At 43.0% G+C, this 22,236-nt stretch overlaps 1 protein-coding gene across 2 annotated transcripts in view; it reads right to left on the minus strand.

Moving 5' to 3' along the window:
• The window catches only part of TPCN1 (two pore segment channel 1), a 77,128-nt gene that overhangs the window by 23,794 nt on the left and 31,098 nt on the right, over positions 1-22,236 (minus strand). For both annotated transcript variants that reach the window (XM_032768342.2, XM_075060158.1), the window contains exons 3-9: positions 8,932-9,056; positions 5,928-6,104; positions 4,493-4,606; positions 3,823-3,953; positions 3,146-3,234; positions 1,616-1,650; positions 697-755 (exon numbers count right to left, since the gene is read on the minus strand). In XM_032768342.2, coding sequence (XP_032624233.1) covers positions 697-755; positions 1,616-1,650; positions 3,146-3,234; positions 3,823-3,953; positions 4,493-4,606; positions 5,928-6,104; positions 8,932-9,056 — 730 coding nt within the window. The remainder of the gene's footprint in view (positions 1-696; positions 756-1,615; positions 1,651-3,145; positions 3,235-3,822; positions 3,954-4,492; positions 4,607-5,927; positions 6,105-8,931; positions 9,057-22,236) is intronic.

Genomic DNA, 22,236 nt, shown 5'->3' on the forward strand with positions numbered 1-22,236 from the left:
TGACTAGATGATCATACTATGCACAGGAACTGTGTATATGCATACACAAATCAACATCCTCATATGGTTATGCAGACTATGCAGCTATACATAATATACACATTATGAACCTATACATTAGCTGCAAGAGTTTGAAATGCAGTGAAGATTATGTATCCCTAAACATCCCCGAAGTTTGATGGGCAACAGGAACTTACAAAATATCTGATTTATTTATGTTTTAATCAACAGTAATATTCTGCAGTTCTACAGAGATCTTATTCCAAGGATTGCAAGTTAATTAATCCTCACAATCATCCTAGAAAATGCAGAAGCATCATTATCCTCATTTTACAGATCGGAAAGAGAGGTGAAGTGACTTTCCCGTGCCTGTAGTGTGTTAGTGGCAGACAAAAGGAGCATAACTCAGACCTCTGTATTCTTAGACTTGTGCCTTAACAATGAGACCATCCTGCCCCTTTAGTGGCTTCATAATACTTAAGGGTGAACTAGAGCAGTTCCTTCGGGGCAGGTCATTGAACATTAGGCTGCAGTAAAGTACAGGTTCCCCGTTGGGAAACGCTGCTCTCATGCTACAAAGAAGAGGTCACAGCAGCAGTCCCAGAGGTTTCACAAATAAAAGATCTGCTGTGAGAGACTTTTTCCCAGGGGTGAGGGGATGGGAGGGAGCTCCAGCAAAAGGAAGCATGGACTTACTTTGAAGTGGTCAGAAGAACAAAGAGATTCACAAGGCTGTTCTCTAAGGTATTGAAATACTGAAAGAGAAAACAAATACAAACCAGCCCAACATTGACAGAATTCCTTAACTCATCCCCTAACCTCTCTCAGTAGCTCTTGACATGTAATTGCATGCCCCTTCTGCAGGCAAACAAAGATGTGGCATGTGAAGAGTTGAAAAAATAAAGCCTGTCTGCACATTCCTGTAGGTTACTACCAATAGTGGTCAGACTTGGCAGCTGGAACCTTTGGTTGTTGAGCAGTAAGGCCATCATAGGTTAGGAGGATGAGAATAGAGTTTCTTATACCACTCTTTCACTGCAGACCCAACTGCCTCCCACTTGGGATGGAAAAGTACTATTTCCCTTAAACCTGTGATCCAGTATCCCAGTTTTGGTGTATCACGAGAGGTTGCCAGCAGTTGTGTTGGGATCACAACTCTTTATTGGGGATATTCACTTACTTATCCAGGCAGAAGCATTAATAGCAGGACAGCAAGATGCATCAATTTCCTTGATGTATCAGCCCACAGGTGTCATGCACTGCACTAAATATGCAGTTGCATGTAGTGGGTGATGTGGTTTGCCCTGAGACATCAAGAAGAGGGGGTGACAAATATAGTGTCCCCTTTTGGATTTCCTGACACTGAGGGGGTATCGTTTACTCTTTCCCATTGGGGTCTGATCCTTGGTTAACTACATTAAAAAAAATAAAATGGTCAGTCATGGCCCTCTGTCCTTCTTATTGCTAACTCCAGTTAAGAACTGCACCCCCAGAGACAGACAATCCATTCAGGAGAAAAACAATATCAATACCATATAGACGATTTGAATTTGGTTTTCAAGATGACGAAATGGGTCTTAAAAAGCTAAGTCTGATGAATTTGTTGTTTACTTACGGGATCTGAGTGGTTAGAAGAAAACAGATAAAAACCTAGAGAAATGGAAGAAGGAAATGAGAAGGGGGGAAAAAAAAACACCACCATTATATTTTGCTTGAAATAAAATGTAAGAGTCGCTATCCTCAAATCGTGGCTATAAAACTCCAGAACATCACCTAAACGCTCTGTTATTTAATACCTGTATGCAGCATAATGCATGTGCACAGTGCTTTACAGAGGATGAAGATGTAAGATCTCATTCTCCACTGCATGGACACCTTGTGTCAGCATTTATACCTATGCTAAATGGGTGCAAGTGAGTGGGGAATCCTAATTTGGTAGCACTGTACTCACATTTTTATACAATTGTAAAAGACAAGAAGAAGATGTGAGAATCAGGCCCACAATCTCCATCCCAGATTAATCTGGAACACTGTTCTAAACATAAGGAGCAGAATCGAAGATGACAGATAGAAGATATCAGGAGAGAAGGTGGCTGAGGGAGAGAAAAGGTGCCCCATGCCCTTGTCACCAGTACTGACATGCTTCTGCAGAAGACAGGATTCACAAACCCAAATCCTGCTTTTTTCCTGATCTGCCATTCCTTCCTTCTTTTCCCCCCTTTCATTACTGATTTTATTCCATCTTGATTGGTTTTATTTTCTCTTCCATTTCTCAAACCTCTGCTTCCTCTCTCCTTCCCATTTTTCTTATTCCCTTTTCTTTCCTACTCTCTCTCCTTCTCCAAAACAGCAAGAGGTTCTTCAGTCCAAAGATTTAGCACCTGCCCCTATAGTTGAAGATCCCCTCAGAGCCTTTCCCAGCTAGTGTTACAAAGGGTCAAGAGACCCAGAGAGCATGCTTTCATTTCACAAAGTCCCATGATTTGACTGAAGACCTGGCATGCTGTAAGCTTGGACACACTGGCTGACCCTTAGCCTGGGCAGTGACTGTTTTGCAGAAGAGGCACTGTGTGCCAAAAGCTCACCATCCTTGGCATACTTAGTCACTCAACTGTTAAGCTCTCTAATACCATGAAGGTGAAAAGGTATTGTATACACTACACAGTGCCAGTTCCGATACCGTAGACTCCTTGTACTTACTAACATACATTCAAATGACCCCTCTGAAAAGCAAATTCTCTGAGACTGTCCGAGGATGGCATTGTACAAGGCACAGTACAGACAGTAATTTTCAGAAGTTTAAATTGAACCTGCAGACTGAAGTTGGTTAAGCAGAACTTGGAAGCCACACACAAAGCATACAAGAACTCCTTTTGGCAAAGTTCCCTATTTCTCTTGTCACTTGTGATGTTAACTTATGGGGCGGAAATCCCCGATGCCTATGTTTTCCAACTCTTCACCTGCCCTCACCTCCCAGATAATTATGAAATGAATCGGACAGAAAGGAAGTGAAGCACTCGTCAAGACATCTTATGTCCATTCAGCTTTACATTCCCCCCTGCTCTTTTGTGGCACATAGACAATAATTATTGCAAGGTGCCATACAAGAAAGCAGATGCCTTTGTGAAAAGTTAAGCTAACTTACCTAGGATGGCAAAAATCACCATGAAGAAAAGGAGGAGGAGGAGGATGTCAATGAAAGGAGGGAGAGACTGGAATATCTGTCGCAGGTTTCTGAAAAGGAGCAAACATTTATGCCATATTTTAAACTGAAACCTGTGCATGTGCACAAGACAGTGAGGATAGATCAATTCTACATTGGCAAGCCAATAAACTGGAGAATCTACTCAGTCTTTTTCCATCTCTCACTTCAATGATTGGGATTGGAATGCTCAGGATTTCTAGCACATTGTTAAGTTCTGTTAGCTCTGAGAAATAAGAATCTCAAACTCATTCCCTAGACCCAAGTCTCCCATGCAGCAGTACAATGCTATATGATCCCCAGAACATCAAGTAATTTTCCAAACCATATTTAGTTTCTTTGCAGTCAGTTTTCAGGTAACGCATATGATGCGAGTTTCACAATGTCAATTTCTTTCTGCAGGGTTAAGACATACAGCCTCCCAATAGGGCCAAAACACGAGACTTAAAAGGTACAGTAACATTTCTGAGACTGCCTTGCTACTATTCTGCTCTCTCACATATCTCCAGGGTAAATATGAAGTCTCTATGAAAAAGGCCTGGACAACCACAAAGCTTTAGTTTGATCTCTTTCTCAGTCATGACTAGAGGAATCAGCCAGTTGGCCAGCTAGCCAGTCACCTTCTGACCGCTCCACAGTAGCGACAGTCCACCAAGAAGATACACCGCAAAGCTCGTGTTATCCGGACATGCGAGGTCTGACGCACCAAAACCACTATTGCTTCTACAAACTGCACTAACAGCACACAGGTCTGCAAGGAGAGGGAAAAAACGGGAAGTGATCAGCATTACAAAGGTAACTTCCTCTTCTTCCCTCCCCATTCCTGATTAGTGAGACAAAAATCTTCTTTATGTTGGCTGAACTGTACGAGTGACAGCCAGTATAGAGAAAAGCAAGAGCAGAGTTGTAGTGTTCAGGCACAGACAGAGAAAGCATGGCCTGCATTACTGTTATGCCATTTCCCAACAGCCAGACAATGGAATAGCATTCGCCAAGTGGAGGAAACAAAAGTTGTGAAAGTGTATCTTGAGTGGTACACATTCATAGATAGTACACAGGGATACTAGCTGTGTTCCATAGTTTTGAAATTGTGATAACGAGGGAAAGAGATTTTTAAGGCGGTGAAAAGAACCCCAAAATTCAGACATGGACAATAGCTCACATAAGTTGGGAGACAACTCAAATCTCCTATATTTAATAGCCCAATATTTATTCTGGTTGTTTGGTTACAGAAGACATTGAAGGAGAAATAACACTGAAGACAGACAGGCAGTGGGGCAGGCAGCTTACCTTAACCATGGTTCTTTTGTGTCTGATATAGGTGTAGAAGCCCATCCATCTCATCTTCATAGAAAGTTCAAAGACCACAACCACTAATGCAAAGAGCTCCAGGGTGGCATGGATCTGCAATCAGACCACCAGTAAATTTTACCTCTCATTTCCACTGGTTCCAGAAACCAGAGTTTTACCCTCCCTTCTCAAGAAGCTTGTGACTTCTGTAACAAACCTCTGCTTTGTAGCAGTCAGGCTTTTTCTACAGATATAGAAGACCTGAATATAGATTGAAAACATCTGGACAATCAGAACAAACAGCGCTCTGTCTTTTAAACATTCTTAAAGTTAGCCTTGCACTAATATTCTAAGGGTTAAATTAATGTTCAGCATTAACTGACAACAGCTGCTGAGCACTTTGGACAAATCCAGCCTCATATCACTTAGCACTTTCTCTAACAAGGGTTACCTTTGATTGAAAATGTTTTCTGTTTGGTGTTATCCCAGAAATAGCGTGTGATAAGCAGTCAATGAAAACTATTTTGCCATTTTTGATGAGCTACTGATGCATGATAAGTATTTCCATGCAAATCAGCTCAGCACAGTTTCTGCACATCTGTAACTCGGAAATGACTTTTTTTTGGAAAGATCCAAGTCTGGCATATACTCCCCAATGCAGTACGGGAATAAGAGCTGGATGGAGAAAGCGCTTGCATATATGAAAAAGTTATGGATGATCAGAAATAGCACCCTGAATAACCATGGTTATAAGCCTTAGCACTTAATTATTAGGGTCAGCTTCTCTGTCTGCAGGTGCAAGCTGCACTCACAAATCAGAGTGCTTGCACTTCTCACTATCTGATCTGTAGCCACAATGAGGTAGAGACAAGTCCTCTGATTTGCATTCATAATTCATTTTTGCAGACACACTGCACCCACAGAAAGGGAAGCTGGGCCTTTGAAAAAAAAAAAATCTAACCATAAAGCTTCAAGGCACTTTAAAATGAATTCTCACAATCAGGGAGAAGTAAATATTTTTATATCCATTATAACTCTTGGGAAACTGAGGCACAGTGCTTAAACGACTTGTCCACATTACAGGAGGTATCTGAGCAAGAGCTGGGATTAGAATGCTATTCTCAAATATACCAGGGGACAAAGATCTGAAATGTTTGCATTCTAAGAGCTGCTAATGATTGTGTTTGAATACATCCTGGGGAGTATAGCCTGGGATGATGGCGGCCTTTAAAAGCATCATACACACGTCCTGTCTTGCTCATTGGCCTGAGTGAGCCTGATCTCATGGAAAAGGAATTCTTCTCTATCCATATCCAGTGCAAAACACTATTTCTGTGCCCCCCATGCCCTTAAACAAACCAGCTGGTATTTCTGGTGCTGCTGCCTTCTCTGTGCCCATCCACTCACGTTATCATTCTTTGACTGAACTACGTACATAGATGCCAAGGCGAAGAATGGGGACAGCAGGGGCCTCGCAGAGGGACAGCAGCAGGAGCAGCAGTGCCGTGATGAGCTCCATTAGGTAGAAAAGGTGATTGTGTACAAAGAGGTAAGCAGCCAGCGCTTTGGTATTCTTGGGGTGGGTGAAGAATTTATCATTGTTTTCTCCTTCCTGTAGGTAATAATAGCAGCAACATTACTAATGTTTTACACTACAAGAGCATCTTCCAACCAAGGAAGACAAATCTTACATACATCGAGTTAGTTTCATAATTGCCCTCTGAGGGAAGCAGTGTTACTCCCATTTTACAGACTGGTAAGCTGATTCATTGAGTGGTTAAGTGTCTTCTTCAAGTGGCAGAGATAGGACTAGAACTCTGAAGCTTTGGGTCCCAAGGCCTTGCTCTAACCAGTAGGTAACATTACATATATTATACACGAGGCACACCCCATTTTTTCCTGTATTTATATATATATTTATTTCAGTAGTACAAAATACATTAAGAGCTGTGAGCTTCCCTTTTAGAAAGCTATTAGTTTCTTAGGAGAAAGACGTGTCCAGGTCATTTTGCAGGGTAGCCAAAAAAAAACTTAGCCAACTTCAGATAAACTCTGGGATTTTATTTTTAATTATTTCCACATTTGTGACTTCCCACATCAAACTGATGAACTTATCCAGGACAGAACTCTAAAGAACTCAGATAAGCTCGGGGCCAGCTGGTTAACAGTCATGGTTTCTTATCGCGACCTCACAAAATGATTGTGCAAGGAACATCCTTTTGTAGAACACAAATACTGTCCAGTACATTCCGGAAAGGAATGTGGGAAGCTGGAGACTATGAAAAATTAAAGCGGTCTATATGCTGATGCATCACTCCCTCTTGCTTCACGATCTTAACAACATTCAAGTTCAGTTACTCCACTCCAACAGTTTGCTTGCAACCGATTTACAGCAGTACTTTACTACTACTATAGCTCATAAGAAAAAGACTGTTATGGTTCCCATGAGCTTACGTTTAAATAGCTCTGTCTTTCAATATAAGACCATCAAGCAGCCACTTCTATTGTTTAAACTAGAGGTTCGCAAGCTATGGACCAGTGGTGACCTGCAGAGCACTTGCTGGTTTGTCTGAAGTTGTCCCCTGGTGCTGGCTAGTTTTTTCCAACTGGGACAGTTAAATATGTCCGTAACATTACATTTCTAGGTAAGGCAAGCAATTGCTGCAGTTATTATGGAGGATGTTAAGCAATTATGGATGGGAGGTTGGTACTTGTGGTCAGGAGTGGGAGATGAGGTCAGGTCCACAGGACAGTTTTTCCATTAAGAGGTGATTGACACTATAAATGTGAGCTAACAATCCCAACTACACAGATAAAGTGATTGGGTCTAAATTAGCTGTTACCACTCAAGAAAGATCTTGGAGTCATTGCAGACAGTTCTCAAAACCAACCACTCAATGTGCAACAGCAGGCAACAGCGAACAGAATGTTGGGCATCATTAAGAAAGGGATAGTGAAGAAGACAGAAATTACCATATTGCCTTCTATATAAATCCATGGTACACCTACATCTTCAATACTGTGTGCAGATATGGTCGCCCCATCTCAAAAAAAAAAGATATATTGGAAGTGGAAAAGGTCCAGAAAAGGGCAACAAAAATGATTAGGGGTATGGAATGGCTGCCATATGAGGAGAGATTAACAAGACTGGGACTTTTCAGATTGGAAAAGAGATGACTAAGGGGGCGGGGGGGATATGATTGAGGTCTATAAAATCATGACTGTGTGGAGAAAGTAAATAAGGAAGTGTTATTTACTCCTCATAACACAAGAATGAGGGGTCACCAAATGAAATTAATAGGCAGCAGGTTTAAAACTAACAAAAGGAAGTATTTCTTCACACAATGCACAGTCAACCTGAGGAACTCTTTGCTAAAGGATGTTGTGAATGCCAAGACTATAACAAGGTTAAAAAAAGAACTAGATAAATTCATGGAGGATAGGTCCATCAATGGCTATTAGCCAGGATGGACAGGGATGATGTCCCTAGCCTCTGTTTGCCAGACGCTGGGAATGGGCGACGGAATGGTGTCACTTGATGATTACCAGTTCTGTTCATTCCCTCTGAGGCACCTGGCATTGGCCAAGGTCAGAAGACAGGATACTAGGCTAGATGGACCTTTGGTCTGACCCAGTATGGCCATTCTTATGTAACAACTTCATCCCATGTAGTCATCTCACAAGGAAAGAGCCAATTCTCAACTGTTAAGTGCAAGCTCATGTTCTGTTTAACTGTTAATATATAACAGTTCGGTGATCCAGATTGCAAACGAGAAAAAACCTAAACCAGATGAAACAAGCTCCCACTCAGACACAGAGCTAGCTTTACATCAGCAGGGAATTCTTATCCAGGCCTTACCAAAAACAAACTTGCAGAATGAAAAAGAACCAATTCTGCGTTTTGATAACTAACCAATTCAGAACATTCTCGGGCTGCTAAGCCCTCTTATTCAGATACACAATCTGAGTGCTATTTAAGTTATGTCTACTTCATTTCAAGGACATCATCAATATGGCAATTGGTCAAGACAGCAACAAGAATAATTCTTGGATCTCTACTGTGTGCGCATTATCAGACAGAAAATGTATTAACTCAGCAAACTTCCAAGATAAACATGAGTTCACATTAGACTTGAATGAGGTTGAATGATTTTCTCACAATTACACAGTGAGTCTGGCAGAGTTAGGAATAGAACGTAAGTGTCCCAAGTCCTCATCTTTTGTTCTAGCTATAAGGAGACACTCCCATATAGAGAATCAACTCTGCAACTTCGAAACTTCACAAATACAGTTTTCTATATTTAATAATGATTATGATTTAAAAGCCCACATTACCAATTTACACATCAAAGGGTTACTCCCCTGTTCACAAGCCCTTGATGAACAATTTCAAACACAGGGTGGATACTTCTACCACAACACTGAATAGCAGGCCTCACCTGGAGGTAGATTGCTGCCTCTTGGTAGTTCATTTCCCAGTTGTGTCTAGTAGATCTCTGCTGAGAATGGTAGTCCCCTGTTGCTGGGCTAGACACATCATTAACAATGTCATAGCTGCCTCCATCTGTATCCGTAGGATGGGGTGGGCGGGGGGAGAGAAGAGAGAGATAGATACGTACAATTAAGTAGGCCCAATTTGATCAGGAAGAATGCACCAGCCTTGTCTGGAACACAAGCAAGTCAGGTATCATGTAATAAGACAAGTGACAAGCATCAAGCGACACCTGAACACAAAGTGACAATGTAGACACTGGCTAAATGATTCTTCACAAGAAGCAGCTTTCAAAAGCTAGCATGTTATGATCAGCTTTCTTGAACTCAGCAGTTAAGGACGTGAGCATCTTATAATAGGATATGCCAGATTCTCTCAAAACAGAGTCACCTGTCCATTTAAGATAAGAAGATTGTCTCTTGGTTCATGACATTAATGCTTTCAGGTTCATACCTCTACCATAAAGAGCAACAAATTAAGAGGAGATGGCAAACTTCTGAAAACCTCTTAGGGGCCATGCAACCCAGAAAAAAAAAAAAAAAAATTACCGCAACACTTTATTTTTAGACTGAATACTAGGGAAGACTAAGGAAGAGTAATGGGCTACAGCAAGCAACAGAAACTAAATCATAATACTTAACATTGATAGACAGTGTTATATTTTCAGAGTGCTCTATAGTCATTAATTCATCTGCACAACACTCCTGCAATACAAGTAAATATCAATATCCCCATCTTACAGCCTAAGAGGAAAAGTTAATTGTCTATCTTCATGTTCTAGGTTAGTTTAAAACTTTTGGGGTCTTTTTAATCTCTAAAGAGCCACACAAACAAAGAGTGCTCTACCATTTATATAAGATTCCATAGACAAAATCCTTGTATAAAAAAGGGTATTAGGGATAACTGCAATATTTCCTCCCCAACTGAAACCCTAAAAAGCAAGGAAACAAGTTATGGGACACTACATAGCAAACTTCCTATGACAGTGACATTGTCGGTGGGCATGTGTGAAAACCAAATACTTGCTGACATGCAGGATGTAATTGCACTACCTCAAAGACAACACCCCCATGTCCAAGAGAATCATTATCCCTGTTTTACAGATGGGAATGGAGGCTCAGAGAGGCTAAGACTTAATTTTTAAAAAGTAATCAGTGATGGCAGATGTCCAAGTTTTTGATGGTTGCTCAGTCAATCCTTTTTGAAAATTAGGTTCCTTTAAGGTTTAGATACCCAAAAACAAGAGAGATACACCGCTACCTCGATATAATGCCATCCGATATAACACAGTAAAGCAGTGCTCCGGGAGGATGGGGCTGGGCACTCCGGTGGATCAAAGCAAGTTGAATATAACACGGTTTCACCTATAATGTGGTAAGATTTTTTTGGCTCCCAAATACAGCATTATATCGAGGTAGAGGTGTACCAAAAATTCACGTGTCACCTTTTTAAAACGTTAGGTCTAAGTAATTCACCCAAGGTCACACAAGAAGCCCATGGCACAGCAAAGACATGAACCCAGTTCTTCTGAATTCCAGTCTTGTACTTTACCATGGAGGAAGACTGACCTTGTAGTTAGTTTCCTTACAGAGGTACACATACGAATAGTTTTGCCAAGTCTCAGCATGGGAAATAGTTGGATTTCCCTCTACAATAGCCCCAGTCCTGTTGTTTCAAAGTTTCTATGCAGAAATTCTTAATCTCTGTGTTAGGAGTAGCGCCCTACCAAATTCACATCTGTGGAAAAAAGTGTCATGGACCATGAAATCAGACCTCCCCCATGAAATCTAGCTATTGTAGGGGAGGGACAGGACTGCAGGGGGCGTGCCAACCAAGGGCTCCTGCTAGGCCCTCTTCTCCAGCTGCAAAGGGACTTACTCTTCCCCTGCACAGCCACTCTGGGGAGGAGATCAGACCCGCCTTTGGATACCTACCCAAGCTGCATAAAGTTGCTGTAAGTGGGTCTGATTTCCCCCATGCTGCTGGGAGCACCCCAGCCAGGAGCTCCTAGCTGCTAGCCCCAGCCGGGCTGGGGAGGGACAGGACTTGCTCTTTTCCCTCCAAGTGTGGCCATGCTGGGGATCAGACCCACTCTCCAGGTACCTCCTGCAGCTGCAGGAAGCTCTGGAACTGGGCAGCAGCCCAAGAAGCTGCCAGAGGTGTAGGTAGGTCTGATCTCCCCTAGAGAGCGACCATGCAGGGGAAGAGCAAGTCTTGTCCCAACTCGCCCTGGCTGGGACTAGCAGCTAGGAGCCCCTGACTGGGGCGCTCCCAGAATGGGGGAAGATCAGACCCACCTATACCTCCAGCAACCTCCTGTGGCTGCAGGAAGCTCCAGGGATGCTGCCTTCAGATCCCACGTCTAAAGGCAGCAGAGAAGTGAGGGTGGCAATCCCACAATCTGCCTACAACAGCTTTTGGACACCCTTCCCCCTCCCCCCCATGACCCTCTTTTGGGTCAGGACCCCCACAGTTATAATACCCTAAAAATTCAGATGTAAACATCTGGAAATATGCAATTAACTCATTTTCAAATCCTAGAGCCGTGAAATTGACCAGAATGGACCATGAATTTGGTAGGGCCCTAGTTATGAGACTGTCTGGGGGTATGGGGAAACTGTAATTGTGCTTTCATTTCTTCTCTCTTTGCTATAATGTTCATGCAGATTTGCTGAGGCACTTTGCAGCAAGGTTCTTCTCAAATGCCAGAATAACCCCATAAAACTGATGACTCAGTTCCTGTAGTACCCCCCTGGAAGCACCAGGGTAGACCTGACAAATATTCTGGAGCACACCAAGGAGAAGTAATTGAAAGTAACTGCCTATAAGGACATGGCATGCAAGGGACTGACAGCAATTGTGTCAATGCAGCATGACAATTGCATTCTAACCTGGAATCAAATGAACATAAACACAGCTGCAGAGTGACCATAAAAAGCTTTGAGATCCCAAACTTCAAAGTGATCTAAACATGCAATGTTCAGTCAGTCTATTCTTTCTTGTCTTTTTTTAACATGTGGATGAATTTGGTGACTATTTAATCCTCTCCTCCACTGAAGCTTCTATGAATGCAATGCTACAGAATGCTGAAGCCCAACATTTTCTATTTATCCACGACAGGTGCAGCATTTTTTAAATGAAAGATAATCGACAAAAATTTCTTAGAGACCTTTAATTGTGGGATCTGCTTTATTATGTTTAAAAGGATTATGCATGTGCGCATATTTCAAGGAGACCAACTTCCTTATGTAAATTTTAGCCTGACAGTAGAAGCTGACAAGTATCCTGGTCAGAGAGAATGTTTAATGGAATTACAGAGGGACCATGGTTTCATCAGTATTTGCTAACCTCTCAGCACATATACATTTTTCAGTCAATATAAAAAGAAAATAATTATATTTTCAAATCTCCAGCCCAACAAAGCAAAGCCCTCATTGGGAACTCTGCCCAGCAGAAGGTCCAAACGTCATCCCACGACCCAAATGAATGATTTTTTTTCCAGTTACACCCACCCACCCCTCTCTCTCGGAGCAGAGACTAAAAATGGAAATTTCAAGCCCAGAATGGTGAAATGTTTAGAAAAGTTATTAGCATGCAAAGGAAACAGAATTATAATGGAAACCTAGTTTGTTGCCTTAACTGCACACAGTTTTGTAACTGGCACCTACTACTTCTGCATTTAAGTGTTTAAATTCATAATCCTAATAATGCATTAATATATATCTTTGCTAAATACATTATTATAATTTGCTTAACACCTGTGAGAACAAAATTTCTGAAAATATATCCTGCAAACAAAATATTAACAGAAGTGGAAACTCACAAATGAGCTCAACACATTAGCCATAAACATTCATTTGACCTATGGCAGGATGTTAGGGATAAATAGGGACCTCTGAGAAGCTGTAAAAATTGACCCAGAACTGAGGGTAGGGGGTGAGCTGTGGGAATCCTCTTAACTGCTGGTATCAACTGGCTGAGAGTACATGGCTACTTTATGGAGACAAGTATATTTATACCATTCCTATTTTTCATCATTGTGAAACATCACCAGGACATGTGGGCCAACTACAGTTAGAAAGCAATTTCACTTTATTTACTTCATAGACTGTAGCTCCTTTGTAGGCTGGGCTTGTGTCCAGGTGCCTCATCCACTCACTCAGACTTGCCCAGTTTGATACAAGTCCTAAAACGATCGGAAGGCTTTCAAAATATCAGAACCGATTTATTTCATTTCTCTTCTTCAAAAATATTTCACTACCACCAAAACTTGACAATACCCACAAGATTTAAAAGCATCAAAACTTAAGGTCAGATCAATTTAGTCACACCATTTTGAATGGAAAGAAAAGGCAGCACTGCATTAAACAAAAACTTTTCCAACCTTTCATACACAAGATGCTCACTGCTGAAATACAAATGAGATCTCCCTGTGGGAACAAGTGCAAAAACAACAACAGCTCTCAGAGCCATGAGTCAGAAACAAAAACTTTTGGAGACTGCTATGTATTCTCTCTGCCCAAAACAAACATCTCCATGCTAGTCTCACATAGAATGGAAGGCTGATTAGTGAAGTGTCCCATTGCAGAACTCCATTTACTCTATCTGCTTATTCCCACTGGGTTCCAGAAGGTTGATCTAGAATCCCAAGGCACTCGTATCATCTGGCTAGAATAATAATACATTTAAAATATGACTCTCTGACTTTAGCTTGGCAGCCATCCAGGTAACTAATTTCCTCAGCTGCTCCCCCGATAACAATGACACAGACTAATGCAACCTTTCCCTTTGCTCCAATCATGCTGTGGAACAGCCCCAATGGCATTTACCATTAGCGTCAGGCTCAGTCAGATAGGAGGATCTCTTCACCGGACTCTCGGAAGAGCGGAGAGCAGGCTGCTTCCACCACTGCATGTCAGTCTTTGCTTCAGGATGCAGATGCAGGATATTTGGAGATGGCAGAAGGAGAAGAGTCAAACAATTTAAGTTCTCCCCTCTCTGTTGTCTGAAAACTTCCTTTCACCTTCAGAGGTTACTCAAGGTTTTAAGAAAAGCTAAAAACACTAGATTCCCTTTTACTCTCTGCAAAACAAAACCCACAAATAAAACAATTTGTTCCTGTGTAGAAAGTGGCTCAAGGCTCCAGATAAAAGTTCGTCTCGGCCATACCAGAGACAGGATGCTTTGGTTTCTCAGAAGGCTTAGCCACTGGATGAAGAGTTTCTAAAATTAATTCTAGTTATAAACCAAGGACTCATTTGCACTTCCCCCTTCTTTTCTTGGCATGCATCAGAATCTGCTCACCCTCACAAGTATACTGCTAATGGGAAACGATTCTGCACAGTGCTGAGTGATCCATGTAAAGAACCTCCTCTCCCAACTAAAAACATCTGAACATTGTTTGGAAGTGCATAGTACAAAGGGTGCAAAGAAATAAGCCAGCTGAACTGCTCACAGAGATGGTAATATTTCCTCCACACTGATGTAACTTATCACAGACATTCCCTGGCCTGCTTACATAAGGCATCTGGAATGATACTGCAGGGATTCCAACATTTTCATTCACCAGAGTAAAGCATGCTCCAGTGTAAATAGCTTCCATATGCCATCATTAACAACAAACAAAATGAGGGAAAAAGGAGGGGCACAAAGAAAACTTTCCTCATGCCAAACAGCTCCCTTAGTAAACAAAGTTCCCTGCCATTGGTCAGAAGCGTAAGCAACTTCTGCCACTGAGATTTGAGCAAGAGGTACGCAGCTTTCAGAAATGGATCAATGCCAACACAACTTACACACAGCCATATGTAAACTAGCATTAAGTATGCTGGTCCATATGACAGAACGAGAAGCGGAGCAATGAAAAAGGAAGTCCTCCTGTGAGTTGGGACAAATCTCCTTCACCATTCTGCATTTCAATCCAAGTTGATATCAATTTGGCAAAAGTCTTCAACTGCATTTCTTTGATGTAGGGTGGTTTGTTTTTCTTTAAACCTCTCCTCCCCACAATGAGCAAACTGATAAATATAAAGTTATATATAAAAAGAGTCTCTCGTATTTCCCCAGATCTCCATGCCTGGTTTCTGCTTACCACATCCCCTGCGACTCTCTCTTTTCTGGATGTAACACATCACTTAAGCTGCTTCTAGTTAGCTCCTCAGCTGACTATAAACCCTGGCTAGGAATTAACAGCCACTTAGGCCAGGTCTACACTGCGACTTTAAATCGGTTTAATGGCCGATATACCGATTTAACGCTGTATCCGTTCACGATGTCGTCATTAATATCATGTTAAACGGCTCCTTAAATCGATTTCGGAACTCCTCCCAAACGAGAGGAGTAGCGCTAAATTCGATAGTGATAACTCGGATTAGGGTTCGTGTGGACGGAAATCGACGTTATTGGCCTCTCTCTGGGTTTGGAGTGCGAAGCAATAGGTGTTGCAGACCATGCTGCTGCATCCTTCGAGTAAGAACTTGTGTCAGGTATAGAGAGATTATATGGGTGTTATTCAGACTTATGCTGAAGGGTTATATAGGGTGCCAACTCCGAGGTGCTCGAAGTAGGTATTATCATTAGAGCTAGGACGTAGTTCTAGGTTAGAAAGAACTGAATACAAAATGCCATCAAAATCACTATATGGAGACTAATTTTTATGATTTATTGTGCGTTGGTAGGTCTCTCCCTTGTTCGCAGGATTCGATTTGTAGTGTGTGGTTATGGTCATATAAGATAAGTAGCACATGGATTACTATGAGAAGGTGAGTATTTTCTGAGTTGTAAGTGTATACGCGGCTTCGCTGACGAGGTGATGGCTCTTGAAAGAGAGAGTATTAGGCTTGTTGCCTGTTTTGATGCGCCTGGCCAGACAGAGACTTTCGGGTGGAGGACTTTTGTCTCTATTTTCGGGGATTCTGTTGGAGAGGGGGATTTACGCACTTAGTAACAATGTAGAGAACCAAGAAAGAATGGGATACACAGGATAATAAGAAGTTTAGCCCTGATTAGTGAGGTAATAAATATAAGGAGCAGGTTGTCTGGGCTTCGGGGAAGTAGTGGGGGCACGCTATACTAGGACTTCAGGCTCGAATAAGTTAATAAAGGAGGAGCATGATATGAGAAGGCGATAAGTGGGACTATGGTATTGTTTTCTGCTATTGCGACGTATATGCCTCCTATAGCATAAAACACGCATCATACCGTCTGCGACATCATGCAGTATCGTGAGGCGAGCTGTATGGACAGTATGAGGATGCCAGGTACTGCTGTTTGGCGCGAGCGCGTTGAGTTCATTATGAGGATGGTGAAGGAGTGGAAATGTACTGTGCCCTTGGCTTAGCAGTCAGCTTATAGCTCAGTATTGTCTCACGTTGTATTGAGCTACTCTCACATTGGAAGGCCGTGGGCGGCGATTAATTGTATGCTATAGCTCGAGAGAAGGAGGTTGCGTCGAGAGCAGCGTGCGTGAGGTATGTTGGTTTCTTGTGAACTGTGATATACTATGCTGACGGGAGTGAGGGCGAGAGGATTAACTGTGAGTCAGAGATGATTTGGTTTATGCTCGAGGTGCTTATGACAGCCGTTCATAATATTGGACCATGCATTTTGCTCATCGCATTACGGTTTAATAACTAACTAATTATGATAGCCGAGGGGGGGTGGGTGTTACAGTGGGTAGCTATGGTGTATAGCGCAGGGTCTCCTATGAGATAGAGCTTGCTATATGGCAGGTGGGGTCACAGAGTTCAGCAGCTACTGACTTGATCAATATAGTGGATCATCTTAGCTAGCAGGCCATCAACTCAGTTTGATGACCCGTAGGGAGAGGTGGAGTATGATGTGAGGGTCCGTCAGGATCTCCTTCTGATGCGTTCTCGCAGAAGTGTGTGGGTACCATGAGAGGAAGAGGTTCGGACCATACTTTGCGGTAGCGCAGTAGTCGGCTGCTGCTGTGTAATCTGAGAGCGTGGGCTAAGTTGGAGAAATTTATCAACACTAGGACTTGAGGTATGTGGTGACACTAGTGATAAGACTGTGCAGGTTCATTAAATTCTCTATTACAGTGAAGTCAGCCACAGACAGGAGCCAGAGCGGAGAGAGTAGGAGCAGTTGACAACAGTGGGACTTCACTTTGTATAGGTATTTAGTCTAAGTAGTGAGCGAGGCCGAGTTGTTTCTTTCACTGTACCGAGCAAAAGAATCAAGGAGTACCTAATCAGTGGCACCATCTCATAGTAGCAAACTCAACTTTATTTTAGTCATAATATTGGGAAATCTTATGCAGGCACACAAATAGAGATTAGTTGTAGTCTTCTAAGGTGTGCTCAGCAAGAGATCAGCACGCGATATTTAAATAAGCCACAGTGGCGAATCACCAAAAAGAGCACAAAGCAGCACTAGATGCATGAATGAGTGTCATTATAGTTGAGTAGCCTAAGATATCCACTGAGTGTGTCATTGAGATTATAGTGTCTGTGTAATGTCGGTGTGCCCTCTCTTTATGCAGTCGGTGGAGTCAGTGAGTTTTTTGTGCGTTGAAAATTACTAGTCTTACTTTTGCCACAGGAAAACGAAGTTGGGATAGGAAGATAGTTTGTAAAAGGATATTCTTATGTTTTATCTTTAAACAAACTTAATTTAATATTAAAATGTAATGTGTACATCGATAACATGGTATCTCCTATTACAGTAGTGTCACTAGGAGCACTGTTGTTACAAAAATTGAGAATGGTCTTGGTTCCCTAGAACATTTAACAGTTACATGCATATTATTGTAAGTGGGGTAACACAAACGTAACGCAGATACCATAGACTCATCTAGTCAACACATGCAGTTTCTGTGTGTGTGGTTTTTTGGCATTATGAGAAAATTCAGGCAGCATGTTCTAGAAATAGAGTGTGAGATAGAAGATTAAATCTAGAGTACTGGGGATAGGGGTCTTTCAATCTTTGCGTCTAGCATTTGTATCCAAACTCCCAATTAAATTTTTCTCATGATATCCTAATGTGTCTGTATGATTACTTGAGGGCCGCCATTTTTATGATTAAATTAGTATGTGACTAAAACACTGACAGCACCGAATTCAAGGCTCGACGATAATCATATCGGTGTTAACAGTGTTCCCGTTAACAAGACGTACACAGACCAAGGTATGTATTGTTAGTGTGGGAAAGAATAGCGCTGAAATAGGAATGCTTATTGAGACAGCTGCGAATTAAAGACTACCGAGTGACCGCTATCATTTTGCTTCGCCATACTAGTGTTCGAGCTCTTTAATGATGTATGGCAGGGATCTTGCATGACTTTGTGCGCTATTACAGAGTTGGATCTGCTGAAGCGCACGAGCATCTTTTAATGACACACTAGTCTTGTGAGAGTGCATGCTAACCTTGGCCAAGTCATATCATGGGTATTATACTCATCGTGCAAATGACTCGTGGTCTTTGACACTGGCTGTCTGGGAACACGACTATATGATGTCTGCGTGTAGGGCACAGTGGCAATATTTTACATAATAGTAGTGAGTATCAGGCTGCCTCGGAATTTTTTCATTTAGTGTGTATTTTTGTAATCTCGCCGGATACAACTGAATGGATCTTCGCGAGTCGCGATGCTTATCCGGTTATGCCAGACTCGTTATGGATACTGATTTTTTGTACACGAGTGCTAACTAATTGGATAGAGCAATTTCCACGCTTCTACGCTATTTTTATCGCGATTAGATATGGACGTGGGTACTGAGAAGTAATCATGAGGTCGCTTCCTCTATGGCACGAGAGACCTTATGCGCGCTTCACATTTCCACTCGCCAACCCGCAACGCGAAGAGACCACTCGGCTTTCAGAAACATCCAGACCCTTTTAATACACAGACGCTAGTAAAGAAACTGCATTCAGGGACTGGCGTGCTCGCAGTAGTTGTCGGCAGGCAAATGATTTGTCTGAGATTTCCTACTTTCCATCCTCCGGATATTGACAGTGAGAGACGGTTAGGATGATGATGTTAAACCTATGTCCAATCTGGCCAGTCCAAGCAGCACTGGTGAGTGTGCAGTCTCAGTTGGCCTCACACTATCTATGACTTCATGAGTTCGGCTAAATGCTCACATTTGGTAAAGTGCTTTCCAGGTGGGTTTCAGGTGTTGTCTCTCCCACCAGGGCGATACATAGTCTGCCTGACAATGTGGAAGGTTTCCTTACTGTGCACTATTCGGCCTATGATCTCAGCCAGCACCGAGAAAGAGGCGGTGTGCTCATCAGCTTAGAGAGAGGTGCCAGGGATCTTAGAGAGGATATATTTCTCAATACCCATTGTCAGTGGTGTGTGAGACTTTGCTAGCTCCATGCTGACTCGAGTACTTCATCGCTCCGATGCTTCTTCCCTGTCTAATAGGTACATCATTTGCTCATTGTGCGTATTCTGCCTGCATGAGAAGTGAGATCATGTAGCTTCTTAGTTGGCCTACCACAGTTCGACCTTCAGGCTTTTGGGGATAGAGGAGGGGTGCTACTGTTACTGTTTGCATTTAAGCATGAGTATTATGATTAAGCCACACAGCTGGAGCAGTCCCAAATTACTTACATGGAGCAGTGTTCTTTTTGTTCCTCAGTGCTTAGTGGTTTGTAATCATATACGTCCACAGTTAGTGTTCTGATGCCTCTACTGTGATAAACCGAGGTAGGTTTTTTTTTTTTTATGGGCTGCATATCTTTGTGAATAGTCGATCGTCTACTTTAACTTGCACGAGATTTACTTTGTTTCGAAGATTAGTCTTGTTTACATCGATTCATTTATTACAAACACAGAGTCGTAATTATACTGATCGAGTTCTGTATTTTAAGCTGGTCCTTCACAAGCTCGGCGTCATCACGAGAGAAATGATCGAAACTTCTTAGTTCTGAGTGCGAGTATCCGTTTGACGATCTCCAATAGGTTTTGGCTCTATATATCTAACTAGTGGATGAGGAGCGGGCGCATCGCGAGTCGGAGTACTATGTTGTTTCATGGTTTATTCCTCGATCTGTTTTCCTGCGAGTCTTCATCACATGAGGTCTCTCCACCGTCACGTGTTTAGAAAAGTTAACAATGACTTGAGAGGGGCAAACCCACGGTCACATCGTGGTGCGCGGCGGTCATCTCTGGCGTCATCCTGCTCTCTTGGGTGAAGTGACGCTGAGCAGTGATTCTATTCCTTTCCTCGGCGGGGCTGTTGCGGTCGAGTATCGTCAACTATTGAGCGATCTCTAATAGGCGGAGGTTTCAAATCACTCACTTGGACTGTGTGAGATTCCAGTCTCAACTAGCGTGCCTCTTATTCACAGATCGGATATCGTCCAATCACCTCGACGTTGACTCTCGTTGCGACTATACGCGAAATCAATGACTAGTCATGATGAGAGGAGGAGAGGAGGAGGTATCGCCAGTCATGGCTGACCGGCGAGGCGGAGGACAGCGGCACAGAGTATTGGAGGCAGAATTCCCATAACCGCCTGTGGCTACCCTAGACGTTTTGGAGCTAACTGTCTTAAATACGAGGGGCATACTCTCTCACCCTAAGATGACGCTAGAATTTGGGCACGGGAAACTATGTCACAGCATGGTGGACCACCCCATAATGCTGTGGTCTGTATAAGAGAGCGTGTGGAGAGGCATTTATGCAGTTGTATGCGAGCTGAGCATCGCATGCTCGTAACAGACGTACTTCGATGATACAACTCGTGCTATTATTCGCTTCACGCTGTCCTGATGCTGGTAAGATAAGCAATAGAGTGCTAGAGACCATGATAGAGGGTACACGGAGATCATTTGAGAGTGGAAGCGGATGTGGTAGAGTACCCTACACGGGCAAGCTTGGCAGAGTGCCTGCAGTGATCAGCTTCTACGTTGGTTCACGTCGGTGAGCAGAGAGGCAAATTGTCTAGCTGAGTGGGGCTTGCATTGATGCAAGATACAAAAGCAATCGTTAAGCTGCTGCTACGAAAGGTCGTAACTCGGAAACGGCAAAGTGATAGTGGAGTGGCGTTTGCTGCAATGGGTTTTCCGAAGTTGTGTGGGCCATAGATGGAACCCAATCCCTATCTTGGCCCCAACACCAGGGCACCCAGTACGTGAACCGGCAAGGGGTTACTTTAGCTATTTGTGCAAGCAGTGGTGGTATCACACAACGGACGTTTCACCCACATCCACGTGGATGGCCAGGAAGGTGTTCTCACGCACGTGCCTGTCTCTTGAGTGAGCACTGAGTCTGTTTAAACGCTGCAGCAAGGTTGATTACTCCCAGACCAGAAAACTAACGTTGGGAATGTTCAAATGCTATAGTTATCCTGGGGACCTCAGCCTACCCCTTGACTCTTGCTGGCAATACAGCCATACACTTGGCAGCCTGGACGGGTCAGAGCTGTCAATCTACAGGCCTGAGCAAGTGCGGATGGTGGTGAAATGGCATTGGCCATTTAAAGGGCGTGCATGCTCAACTACTTATCTATCGCTCAGACCTCAGCCAAACCAGTGCCCGCTTGCTATTGCTGCTTGCTGTGTGCTCCACAATCTTTGTGAGACTAAGGGGGAGACATTTATGGCTGGGTGGGAGGCGAAGCAAATCACCTGGCCCGCTGAGTACGAGCACCAGAGACCAGGGCGATTAGAAAAGCACACCTGGAGCGCGTGCGCATCAGAGAAGCCTTGAAAACGAGTTTCAGCACGGCCCAGGCGTACGGTGGATCGTTTGCTTCCCTTGATGACACTCCGCACTTGAGGATTAATAGTGTAAGCAACACCCCCACCCCCCTTTTGAATTACAGGTTGGCGAAGGAAATAAATTCAGTCTCGTTTTAGAAATCATTTATTATTCATAAAAGTAATTATGCATCTGTTAAAAATCATGTGTTTTTTCCTTACACTTTTCCCTGTAAGCAACCCACCCTCCCCCTTTCGATGTATCTTCTTACAAAATGAACTATAAAAAAAGGAGCAGAGAATTAGGAAGGTATCCCTGGCTGCTGTGCTTTGAAGGAGGGGGAAGGGAAAGGCCATTAAGCACATTGTAGTGTAATACAGCCTTTTCCTTGAACTCTCCAGAGGGGTGGAGAGTAGGTGGGTGCAGAAAGCCTTCCCCACCGTTCTTACACGTCTGGGTGAGGGAGAATGGGACGTGGGCTTGCAGGGAGGTTATACAGGGGCTGCAGCGGCACTCTGCTACTGCGCGCTGCTTTCCTGAAGATCCACCATGCGTGGAGGATATCAGTTGAGCACGCA

This window comes from Chelonoidis abingdonii, chromosome 22 (assembly GCF_003597395.2).
Source record: "Chelonoidis abingdonii isolate Lonesome George chromosome 22, CheloAbing_2.0, whole genome shotgun sequence".
Taxonomy (NCBI): Eukaryota; Metazoa; Chordata; order Testudines; family Testudinidae; genus Chelonoidis; species Chelonoidis abingdonii.